The sequence below is a fragment of the Myodes glareolus genome, chromosome 3, assembly GCF_982192425.1.
Source record: "Myodes glareolus chromosome 3, mMyoGla1.1, whole genome shotgun sequence".
NCBI lineage: Eukaryota > Metazoa > Chordata > Mammalia > Rodentia > Cricetidae > Myodes > Myodes glareolus.
Window position 1 is genome coordinate 30,637,927 of NC_142028.1, and position 12,684 is coordinate 30,650,610.

The following is a 12,684-nucleotide window of genomic DNA, read 5'->3' on the forward strand; positions in this document are numbered from 1 at the left end:
CAAATGAACATGTGTGTTATCTACATTAGTTAGCTCTAACTTGGGCTGTCTTATGCAAAGTTTCTGCACTCCGATGTCTATTTTGTTATATTAAAATTTTTTTGTGTATAGCTATTTTGCCTACATGTGTATCAGTGCACCTTTTGCACAAGGTTTTAGATCCCTTAGAACTGGAGTTGCAGGTGTTTATGGGCTGCCATGTGGGTACTGGGATTTGAACCTGGGTCCTCTGGAAGAGCAGCCAGTGCTCTTAACTGCTGAGTCTTTTATCCAGCTCCATATATTGTAAATTTTAGAATGCCAAACTAGATTGGTTTTCATAGGAAGATTTCTACACAGTTTCTTTTTTGAATTAACTATTGTTTGTTTGCTTGGTTCTTTTTATGGGAGAGGTGCTTGTTTATTGACTTTTCCTTTTAGACAGAGTCACATTATGTGGCTCTGGCTGGCCTAGAACTTGCTACGTTGATCAGGTTACAAGTGTTATATTTACAAGAGGATTTATTCTATGCTTTCTGATTTCACATAGAATAACAATTGCATCCAAACGTGGTGCTGCTTCTGGCTTCAGTGATCCCCATAGGTGGAAGAAAATGGCAGACTCAGTGGAGTCAACTCCGCTCCCTTCAATCGAGGATCGTCTGGCCGTCCTTTGCCCTTCGCAGGAGCTTCTGGAGTATTATCAGAAGAAGATGGCCAACTGTGAGGCAGAAAATGAAGAGCTGTTGAAGAAGTTAGACCTCTACAGAGAAGCTTGTGAAGGACAGGTAAGAAGGTGGGGAGGAAAATTCCCACACAGGAGGATCCTGATCCTGGAACTCACTGACCAAGCTTTGCTGAATTGCTGAGCTCACAGTTTAATGAGAGATCCTGTCTCAAATAATAACTTGGTGGCCTGATGGAAAAGGCACCCAACAACTTCTGGGTTGCATATGTACCCATGCACACACACACTCATGGAGAACCGGTGAGACATATGAAATTCTTCGTGCTGGTGTGTGAAAGGAAGGCTTTGTCATCAGTGTGTGATCTCCAGTCACACTAATCCTGTAGCTTTATCCCTACCTCTTTCCTGTTTGCCCTTCCTCCTTTCTTCCTTTCAGTGCTAGAGCCTAGGGCTTCCTGCCTGCTTTTCACCGGGCTGAACTTCCATTTCATTCTTTTGCTCTTTAGGTCAAATGTGTGCACAGCCTAGTGCTGCCACTTGAGTCTGTGCTGGTAAAGCTGTCAGGAATATTCCTACATAAGCTGACTCCTCCATAGCCGCTGAGGCTTCCTTTGAAACCCAATATCTTTTCAACTACTCTGTTGGGTTTTTTTGCAGCATAAACTTGAATGGAATTTGCAGCAGAGGGAGGAAGAGATTGCCGAGTTGCAGAAAGCCCTGAGCGATATGCAGGTTTGCCTCTTCCAGGAGCGGGAACATGTTTTACGACTCTACTCAGAAAATGACCGACTAAGAATCAGGTACTGAACAGAAGGAGGAAAGTGTCAGAATTTTAACTCTGGGTTACACTTAAAATGATGACATCTATCTACCAGAGTTCTCTTTGGTTGTGTCCCCAGGAAGCAAACTTTGAGGAGAGATTTACCTGAAAGGCAGTTACTAGGAGGGGTTCTTAGAAAAGACAGCAGTGGGCACATTAGAACTGTGATAGGGTGGTTACAGAGGCCAGCCCCACGGGAAGCTCCAGGACTCAGCTGGTCCTTCAAAGGCAGCGGATTCAGACTTCTGTATCTTGGTATTGACCAGTTGTTGAGTACAGACTGCCCTCATGAAGAAGTCATAAACTTTGGAGAGAAAGCTTTTATCCAATCATAATTCCTTTAAAATAACTTTATTTTCTTTATTATTGTGTATGTGTACCTGATATTTGGGTATAGAGTTCATAATGCAACAGAGCTTGGTGCCGAGGTCAGAGGACAGCTTTGGGCACTTGGTTTTCTCCTGCATGGAAGTGCCTTTATCTCACTGAGCCAACTCACCAGCCCACAGTGATTCTTCTTTTTTTTTTTTTTAAGATTATTTATTTAGTATGTATACAGTGTTTTGCTTGTATACCAGAAGAGGGCACCAGATCTAATTACAGATAGTTGTGAGCCACTATGTGGTTGCTGGGAATTGAACTCAGGACCTTTGGAAGAGCAGCCAGTGCTCTTAACCTCTGAGCCATCTCTCCAGCACCCCCTCCCAAGTGATTCTTGAAGAAGACATTAGTTAATGGGAGATGGGTATCATGAACAGATAGATACATTTGTGCAAGGTATTTCTGGAGGGGGAGGGAGACTTACTTTTTTTTAATATTGTTATTTATTTGGCTTATTTGGGGTTGTTATATGTTTTGTTTTAATAATGGGACTTGAACCTGGGGCCTCACACATTCTAGACAGGTATTCTACTGCTGAGTTTATACCCCCTGGTAGCCCTTTTTATTTATTTATTTATTTAGTAATTTTCATTTTATTTGCATTGGTGCTTTGCCTACATATATCTGTGTGAGGGTGTCAGATCTTGGAGTTACAGTCATAAGTTTCCATGTGGGTACTAGGAATTGAACCCTGGTCCTCTGGAAGAGCATTCAGTGCTCTTAACCACTGAGCCATCTCTCCATTCCACTCCTAAATCAGACAGACTCTCAACTTGGAATCCTCCTGCCTTATTCTTCAGAATAGCTAGAATGATATGCTTGCCTCACTCAGCCTAGCCCATTTTAACTATTTGTAAGTGTTTTAATAGACATAAGTACATTCACATTGTTGGGCGACCTCTGGAACCTTCCTGTATGTGACATTGAAACTCTTGACCATTCACCAGTACCCTCTGCGTTTTTCTCCCAGGCCCTGGCAACCACCAATCTAACTACTTTATTATTACTTTTTTTAACTTTTAGTTTTTGATGTTTCAAGATAGTGTTTCCCTGTGTACTCCTGGCTGCCCAGGAACACACACTGTCAAAATCCGCCTTCCTCTGCCTCCCCAGTGCTGGAATTAAAGATGTACTCCACCACCATCCAGCTTAAATTTTTTTTTTTATTCACGTGTATGGTGGTTTTGCCTGCCTGTATGTCTATACACCACTTGCTTTTGTGGTGCCTTCAGAGGCCAAAAGAGGGCTTCAGATCCGCTAGAACTCAAGTTACATGTAGGTGCTAAGAACCGAACCTGGATCATCTGGAAGAGCAGCTAGTGCTCTTAACCTGTGTCCGGCCCTTTAATTATGTTCTTTCCAGACAGCATCTAGGCTAGCCGTAAACTTACTTACGTAGTTTTGATTTCCTGGATCATTTGGTAATTCTATTTTTAACTGGTAACTGCTCTGCTTCTTTATATGATGGCTTCACCACTTTACATGGCTTTCTTGTTGTTGTTGTTGTTTTTCCAAAGATTTAGTTTTAATTTGTGTGTGTGTGTGTGTGCGCGCGCACGCGTGTGTGTGTGTGCGTGTGTCTGCTTACAGGTGTCTTGCAGGCCAGAAGAAGGAGTCAGATCCTTTCAGTTACAGGTGGTTGTGAGCTACTTGATATTGTAGGAAACTGAACTCTGGTCCTATGCAAGAGCACAAACACTTAATCGTTTAGCCATTTCTCTTTCTTTTTACTTTGTTTTTGTTTTTTTTGAGGGTTTTTTTTTGTTGTTGTTGTTGTTTGGTTTTGGTAGTGGTCTTAATGGATGTGAGACTATTTTTATTCTGATTTTTTGATTTCCATTGTCTTTGTTTTTTTTTTTTTTTTTTTTTTTTTTTTTTGAGAAGGTTTCTCTATGTAGTCCTGGCTGTCCTGAACTCACTCTGTAGACCAGGCTGGCCTCTAACTCAGAGATCTGCCTGTCTCTGCTTCCAGAGTGCTGGGCTTAAAGGTGTCACCACCACTCCAGGCTTGAGCAACTTTTCATCTGTTTGTTAGCCAACTGTACGTCAAGTTCCTTGCTATCTGTTCTTTTGTTGTTGTTTTGGTAATTTTGTTTGTTTGTTGAAACAGGATCACCTAGCATGGTGGCTGACCCTTTTAAACTGCCCTCCTCCCCCCACACACACTAGGGAGGGGATCTCTGAGGCCAGCCTGGTCTGCATAGTGAGTTCTAGGACAGCCACAGCTACACAGAGAAACCCTGCCTCAAAAAACAAAAACGGAGGGAGGGAGGGAAGAGGAAGGAAGGAAAAAACAAAGAAACCAGGTCTCACCTTGTAATCTGGGTTAGCCTGGAACTGACCGTGTTGCCTAGCAAAGACACATCCGGCCCTGAAACCTGCTTTGTAGTTCTTCAGAATCCATTTGCTCTTGTACATGTCACACTGATGAACAAAACAAAGATTTTGTTTACCCTTCCTCTAGGACCTTTTAATCTTTTTTTTTTCTGTCATATTGACCAAGTAGGAAAGGCTGATTTCAGAAGTTTCCCATTGACTTACCTCAAAAGACAAAACAAACAAACAAACACCCTAACTTGGAAGTTGTGCCAACTACCAAATGTGCACCTTCTAACTCTACACTGGAAACTGGGGCAATGAGTCTGAAAATCTAGTCGACCTACTGTGAGCTACATCTGAACCAAAACTTGATGACTAGACTGGTTCACTTATGCCTTGTGCCATGACAGTGCTTCAGGTTACCAGGTGCCAGTGTCTTCTGAGATCCTGAATCCAGCAGTCCTTGAAATACCTGACTCTTGTATTTCCGTGTGACAACTAGAAGAAATGGCCCTCGGCCCTTTGGTGAGGCACACACGGTCTTGTCTCCTGGGAGCTCAGGCTCTTCTTCAGCTTACCATCTAGGAAATTGGATTTTTATGTCGCCTTGCTGGCCTTAAACTTGCTCCGTAGACCAAGCTGACCTCCAACTCACAGAGAGCTATCTGGCTCTGCTTTCCCAGTACTGGGATGAAAGGCCTGCACCACCATGCCTGGTGTAATTTTTTTGTTGTTGTTCGTTTGTTTATTTTGTTTCTTACTGTGATGTGGATGTGAGAGAAAAGCGTGCAAGCAGGCCCACGTGTGCCATGATATATGTGCATTTGTGGTGGTCAGGAGACAACTGTTGCGAATCAATTCTCTCCTTTTACCATAGGTTTCAGGGAATGAACTAAGGTGTCAAGTTTGTACAGGGAGCACAGTAACTTACTGAGTCCTTGTGCTGGCCAAAGACTGGATTTTTGTTCATGTTTTTGGTTTTGTTTTGGAGGAGAGCAGTGGTACAGCCCTCAGTCTCATTTCTTTCTTGATTTTTCTAACTGTTTAAACTATCCCCACTGCTCCCCTCAGGAACAGGATGTTCTACAAATCACCTCTCTGTCCTTAGCTCTGAAGAAATCCCTTTTCAGAGTTTATTTCCTTGGACTGTTCCTGACATTAACTGTGTTGGGTTGGGTGCCTTGGGATACAAACTGCACAGTGAAGACCTTCCAGAATGTTTGTGGGGAGCCTTCTAAGGAGAAGTACGTCTGAAGAAATAAGGGGAGTCTGGTTGGGCAGATGGAGAACTTCAACTGTGATTTCGTTTCAGCAGGTCCCAGCCAACACCATGGGGGCTCTGAAGCGGAATGGCTTTCAGAGCCATCTAAATTGAGGCAAAGAGAATAGATTCTTTTTGTTTTGTTTTTGGTTTTTTTGTTGTTGTTATTTTTGTTTTTGTTTTTCGAGACAGGGTTTCTCTGTAGCTTTAGAGCCTGTCCTGGGACTAGGTCAGGCTGGTATTAAAGGCATGTGCCACCACTGCCCAGCTCAAGAATGGATTCTTATTCCCTCTGAGCTCCACTGAGAAGCCCCACAGATATCCTCACTGTCCCTGAGGAGTGGGAGTCATAAGCAGAGGGAAGCAATTCCCTTTCTTTTTTGGGCAGTTATGAAGAGAGAGTGAGCTATGAGCCATGAACAGGCTATATTCCTTACTGCTAAAGAAAAGACCCATTGCAGTTCCCTTCTAGAAACAGCCAGGAAATTAGTCCCAAGCCCCTTCTCTGGATTCTTGAATTGAAATGCCTAGTATTTAATAGCTGGAGCTGAGGTATAGATTGATCTTTTTCATTTTTAACTTGTGATCATAATCTTTATTTTTTTTTAGTTTTTTGAGACAGGGTTTCTCTATGTAGCTCTGGCTGTCCTGGAACTCACTCTGTAGACCAGGCTGACCTCAAACTCAAAGATCCACCTGCTTCTACCTCCCGAGGGCTGGGATGAAAGGTGTGTGCCACCACTTCCTGGCTAAGGGAATTGAATCCACTGGAACAGGAGTTAGAGCCAGCTGTGAGCTGCCATGTGGGTGCTGGGCACTGAACCCTGGTCTTCCTGAAGAGCAACCAGTGCTCTTAACCACTGAACCATCTCTCCAGGCTGGTTATAATAATTTTTAAAATATCAGAAACTGGGATTATAACTTAGTTATAGAGTGTTTAAGCAGTGTCTTAGTTAGGGTTTCTATTGCTGTAAAGAGACACCATGACCATGGCAACTCTTATAAAGGATAACATTTAACTGGGGAGGCTCACTTACATTTTGTGTTAAAGCTCTGGTTCAAGCCAGGAGGTGGTGGCGCACACCTTTAATCCCAGCACTTGGGAGGCAGAGAAGGCGATCTCTGTGAGTTCGAGACCAGCCTGGTCTGTAACATGATGGCCAGCTTGTTGGGGTTTCTGTCCCACCTAGTACCCCACAGCCGGCATGCCCCAAAGAGAAAAATCACACACAGGACTCCATAAGGTTATAAACTGATTGCTCCATTAGGTCAGGCTACTTATTAGCTCTTATAACTTATGTTACCCCATTATCCTTATCAACGTTAGCCACACGACTCAGTACCTTTCTCAGCTGGACAGGTTATATCCTGCCTCTTCGGTGATCTGGGCAGGAATGGCCGAGGGAGCTTCCTGCTTCCCAGAATATTCCTGTTCTCATCGCCCCACCTCTACTTCCTGTCTGGTTGACCCACCTATACTTCCTGCCTGGCCAATCAGTGTTTTATTAAAATACATGATTGACAGAATACAGATAATTCTCCTGCAGGGTGAGTTCCAGGACAGGTTCCAAAGCTACAGAGAAACCTTGTGTTGAAAAAAAAGCAAAAACCAAACAAACAAACAAACAAAACCCAACAATAACAACCAAAAAACCACAAAGCTCTGGTTCAGTCCCCAACAGTGCATAAACTGATAAACTGGATGCGATAGCATAGGCCTGTTATGACAAGCTCAAGTTCAACCTGGGATATCTGAGACCATCTCAAAAAAAAAAAAAAAAAAAAAAAAGAAAGAAAGAAAGAAAGAAAGGAAAATCTTTTGAATCCTGATTTTTGTTGTTATGTTGTTGGGTTTGCATTTTTGTGTGTGTGTGTGTGTGTGTGTGTGTGTGTGTGTGTGTGTGTTTTAGACTACTATGTAATCCTGGAACTCACTTTTGTAAATCAGGCTAGCCTCAAACTCACAGAGACCTGTCTTTGCTTCCTGAGTGCTGGGATTAAAGGTGTGCACCACCATCACCCAACCAGAAGGGAAATCTTTTAAATAGAAATAGTTACTTACCTGGGGTATATAATGTCTACTTTTTATGAGAATTGCAGGGAACTGGAAGACAAGAAAAAGATTCAGAATCTATTAGCTCTTGTGGGCACAGACACCGGTGAAGTGACCTATTTTTATAAGGAGCCTCCCCACAAAGTAAGTAATATTTGCTGCTATGGTATGATGAATAAGACCTTTACAAGACACAGCTGAACATTTCTAGTTGTTAGACATGCCGCTTGGGGAGTAGCCCTGGAGTTAGCCAGCCAGTGTCTACCAGAGGTTTAAAGTGTTTTTCTGCAAAAACCTTTTGAAGATTTTTTTTTTCACTATTAAGAAACCATACTAGGGGGGTGGAGAAATGGCTCAGAGGTTAAGAGCACTGGCTGCTCTTCCAGAGGTCCTGAGTTCAATTATGTGCTTACAACCATCTGTAACAGGATCGATGTCCTCTTCTGGCCTGAAGGCTTACATGCAGGCAGAACACTGTATGTAATAAAGAAAGAAACTGTGGGGTGGTGGTGTACCCTTTTAATCCCAAAACTTGAAAGGCAAAGGCAGGTAGATCTCTCTGAGTTTGAGGCCAGCCTGATCTACAGAATTAGTTCCAGACAGCCAAACTACACAGAGAAACCCTGTCTCAAAACGAAACAAAACCAAAAAAACCCCAAAAAACCCCAAGAAGCCTGTGAGGAGCTGGAGAGATGTTAAGAACACTTGCCAAGCTGGGCGGTGATGGTACATGCCTTTAATTCCAGCACTTGAGAGGCAGAGACAGGTGGATCTCTGAGTTTGAGGCCAGCCTGGTCTACAGAGCAAGTTCCAGGATAGGCTCCAAAGCTACAGAGAAACCCTGTCTTGAAAAATCAAACTAAAAAGAAACGCATGTTGTTTATTCCAGAGGACCCAGGTTTGATTCCTAGCACCCACATGGCAGCTCACAACCATCTGTTACTCTAGTTCCAGGGGATCAGACACACTCTTAGATGTGTACATGCAGGCGGAACGATCATACATATAAAATAAATAAATAAAAAATATTAAAGGAAATCTCTGAATACTCTCTCAAGGTATAACACATTTCCAGTGTAAAATGAGCCAAATAGTTAGTCCCACATGTCATTTCAGGAGGGCTGTCACCTTACTGGGAGACCTCAATTTTAAATTACGCTTTCATTTGTAGATCTTTATCGGTGCTACTAAACTTGGTACTTTGTTTTTTTTGTTTGTGTTTTTTTTTTTTTTTGTAACAAGATTTCTCTGTGTAGCCCTGGTTGTCCTAGAACTTTCTCTGTAGACTAGGTATCTTATATTTTCTTCTTTAAACAAGGATTTTTGCTGTTCAGAACAGGGATTGTGAAGATCATTAGAAATACAATTAAAGCATTATAATTTTGAAAACTCAGAATTCCTGTGGATACCGATTTGTTGTCCCTGATTTTATTATTTTTGGTTTTCAGTTTTTTGAGACAGGGTTTCTTTGTGTAGTCCTGACTGTCCTGGAACTCACTCTGTAGACCAGGCTGGCTTTGAACTCAGAGAGACCTCTCTGCTTCTGCCTCTAGAGTGTGGGTTTAAAAGCATGTGCCACTACTACGTGACCGGTCCCTGATTTTTTTTTTAAGATTTATTTATTTATTTATTATGTATACAACATTCTGCCTCCATGTATGCCCACATGCCAGGAGAGGGCACCAGACCTCATTACAGATGGTTGTGAGCCAGCATGTGGTTGCAAGGAATCGAACTCAGGACCACTGGAAGAGCAGCCAGTGCTCTTAACCACTGAGCCATCTCTCCAGCCTCCCCTGTCCCTGATTCTTAAGGAGTAGCCTGACAGGAATTTGAACACTCAGAAATGCGCTTATTTGTTTTCATTGTGTGTTTTAATTCCAAAGTATAGCATTATTGGTAAATATATGTACACTTTTTTGATAAGGGAAACAATGAAACTTAATACCTAGGGTTGGGCCATATCTCAGTGGCAGAGTTTTTGCCTAGTGAGTATGAGGCTCTTGGGTCATCCCCAGCACTATGCAGAGAAGAACAAAAAGAAGACTAAAGCTTAGAGGAACAGATGTTTTTCTGATATTAGAGAAAAAGTCAGAGGTAGTTTTTGTGAAGAAGAGATTTCAGTACTTAATTTTTTAAAACTTTTTATATTGATTATAAATTAATAGTAATCTTTATCAAAAACACAGGGGGTGAGACACACTTTAAACTCAGCACTTGGAAAGCAGAGGCAGTAGGATCTCTGTGAGTTTGAAGCTAGCCTGATCTACAGAACAAGTTCCAGGATAGCCAAAGCTATATAGAGAAACCCTGTTTTGCAAGGGGGACTAAACAGGATGGGACAAGGTCTAATATAGCCCAAGCAAGTCTGGACCTCAGTAGGCACCCTGGTCTGTCCTCAGACTTGTCACCTGCCTGCCTCAGCCACCCAGATATGAAGATTGTGGGGACACACCACCCAGATATGAAGATCATGGGGACACACCACCTTGCTTGGCTGCCTTTTCACTTTTGTAAAAAATGTCTCTGTAGCATCATCACATTTATCTATTGTGCGTATTTTTACTATTAATGTCCTGGTCAAAGAGCACCTTGTTTGTTTGTCGTATTTTTATTTTTTGGTTTTTTGAGAAAGGATTTCTTTGTGTAACAGCTTTCTCTGACTGTCCTGGAATTCACTTTGTAGACCAGGCTGGTCTTGAACTCTCAGAGATCTGTCAGCCTCTGCCTCCCAAGTGCTGCGATTAAAGGTGTGCACTACCATGCCTTCCTCAAAGAATACTTTTCAAAATAGAATTTATTAAGTAGCCTTTTGGTTTTATTTGTTGTTAATTAGTTTGTATTAATATTGAATTTTATCCAAAAAAATTATTACTTTGTCCATATTGTCTCTTGTATAAATGTAATGTGTTTACATGATTATATCAGTTTTGAGCAATTTCACTTATAAATGTTAGATCTGTAGAACTAAGGCTAAAAACTGCAATTTTACACATATTGAGACTGTTTCTGTACCTTTTTTTTCCTTCTTTAGGTAAGCATTCTCCAGAAGACTATCCAGGCTGTTGATGTATGTGGACAGTATGAGCCTTCAGCTTTCAAATCAGGTGACCACTGTTCTAGAAATTTTCACCAGTGTTGAATTGAAAATCCCAATGCAAGCAATTAGAAAACTTTCCCTGCTTGGTAGAAATTGTCGTGTTTGTAATGTTGCCTCGGGTAGTCTAATTCCATACACGTCTAGAACTATGCAGAGAATGAATTATTGTTTAATGCAAGGTGTTTTTGTTAGTGTGTGTGTGTGTGTGTGTGTGTGTGTGTGTAGGGAGGGATGTGTGTATGGGTGTGCATTTGTGTGGATGCCAGAGGTCTGTCAGGGGCCTTCACCTTTTTGAGACAGAGTTTCTCTCTCACTGAGCCTGGAGTTCACTGATTCGGCTAGACTGACTATCCAATGAGCTTTAGGGATCCTCTTGCTTCTTCCTTTCTGGTGTTGGGGTAACAGGTGTGTGGACCTGGCTTCTTACATGGGTGCTGAGGATCTCAACTCAGGTCGCCTTGCTTACACAGCAGGTAATTTACTGACTGAACCGGCTTCCCAGCTTCTTAGTACAAGTTTCTTTTGCTTTTTAAAAAATACATTCTTTTTTTTAAGATTTATTTATATATTATATATACAGTGTTCTGTCTGCATGTATGCCTGCAGGTCAGAAGAGGAAGTGGGCACTAGATCTCATTAAGATGGTTGTGAGCCACCATGTAGTTGCTGGGAATTGAACTCAGGACCTCTGGAAGAACAACCAATGCTCTTAACTGCTAAGTCATCTCTCCAGCACCCTAAAAAATACGTTCTTATTAATTAACTTGACAGTTATATGTGTTTGTAGAATGCACTAGGGCACTGTAATGTGTATGCATTGTGTTAGTGATCACAGTAGCCATCACCTTTTGTAGGAACTACGTAGCCCTGTCTGCTTCTAGCTGTTTTCACACATAGAGTTGTCAGCCGTAGGCACACTATTGTGCCAGAAAGCGGTAGAAGTTACTCCAGCTGTCTAACTGGACCCCCATTGGCTCTCCTCCCCCACTTCCCTCCTCTGTGCCTTCCCAGGCTCTAGTGACCTCTTTCAGTTTTTGTTGTTTGTTACCCTTTCTTTTAAAAATTGTGTGGTATGTCATAACCAAAGTGTTTAAATTGGACATTTACTAAGAAAATATTCACAACTCCAGAGGAACATTCTGCCAAAAGACGAATATGATTACCCAGGTGAAATGCTGCAGAATTCCCTCAGGAGATTCTGCGGGGGAATCAAGCACTGTAGGTCTCGAGTGTTTCTTTTCCTTCCCTTCCTTCTCTTGCAGGTAAAGGAAACTGAACTCCTGCAGCGTTAGTGCTGATGCTTGAGCGGCAGAAAGAAGAGTTGGGCAGAGTTTTTGATGGACTTTTGTTTTCTGTTTTAGATCCTAAAGTAAGCAAAAAAAGAGCAACAATAAAAGAAAAGGAAGCCATTTCTGAGCGCTACCAGAGGGAGGTGCAGACACTCATCCTGCAGGTGATACATTTGTCTTGACAGACCAAGTGGTTTCTCTCCACACATTTGGCTGTGTGTAACGCACCTTTACTATTGTATGAGAACTATCTCTTTGCACTTGGATTACATTCAGGCTTCCTTGGGCCAAGAAAATTGAGATTATTCTTAATGTTTAAACCTCCCAAGCAAAATTTGAAATAGTTTTTTGTTGTTGTTGTTGTTTTGGTTTGTTGTTTTGCTCTATTTTGTTTTGAGATAGGGTCTGTCTACACAGTTCTGGCTGTCCTGGAGCTCACTATGTAGACCAGGCTGGCCTCAAATTTAGAGATATACTTGCCTCTGGGATTAAAGACATGCACCACCACAGCTTGTTTAGAGATAGTTTTAATATAGATTTAAATATGAATCTAATGTAGGAGAAAAAGCCCTACATAGTGATGTACTCCTGTAATCCTAGCACTTAGGAGCTGAGGCAGGAGGTTTGCCATACATTTGAGGCCTGCTGGGTTCTATATAAGAAACACCAGGCTAACAAGGGCTCCCTAGCAAAACCCTATCTCTATATATCCCCATTCCTCTAAAAGAGATGATGTGGGAACAAGGAATGTTGTTGTTATGGGGTACATGAAGAGTAAAACTCCTTAGATGCCT

General features: G+C 42.0%; 1 protein-coding gene across 3 annotated transcripts in view; it reads left to right on the forward strand.

Annotated features, from left to right (window-relative positions):
* The window catches only part of Ccdc77 (coiled-coil domain containing 77), a 38,083-nt gene that overhangs the window by 5,182 nt on the left and 20,217 nt on the right, over positions 1-12,684 (forward strand). For 2 of the 3 annotated variants that reach the window (XM_087904310.1, XM_048444365.3), the window contains 5 exons: positions 530-767; positions 1,325-1,467; positions 7,549-7,645; positions 10,536-10,608; positions 11,963-12,054. In XM_087904310.1, coding sequence (XP_087760436.1) covers positions 594-767; positions 1,325-1,467; positions 7,549-7,645; positions 10,536-10,608; positions 11,963-12,054 — 579 coding nt within the window. In that variant the 5' untranslated portion in view covers positions 530-593. The remainder of the gene's footprint in view (positions 1-529; positions 768-1,324; positions 1,468-7,548; positions 7,646-10,535; positions 10,609-11,962; positions 12,055-12,684) is intronic. The other variant, XM_087904309.1, reaches the window with a different exon arrangement.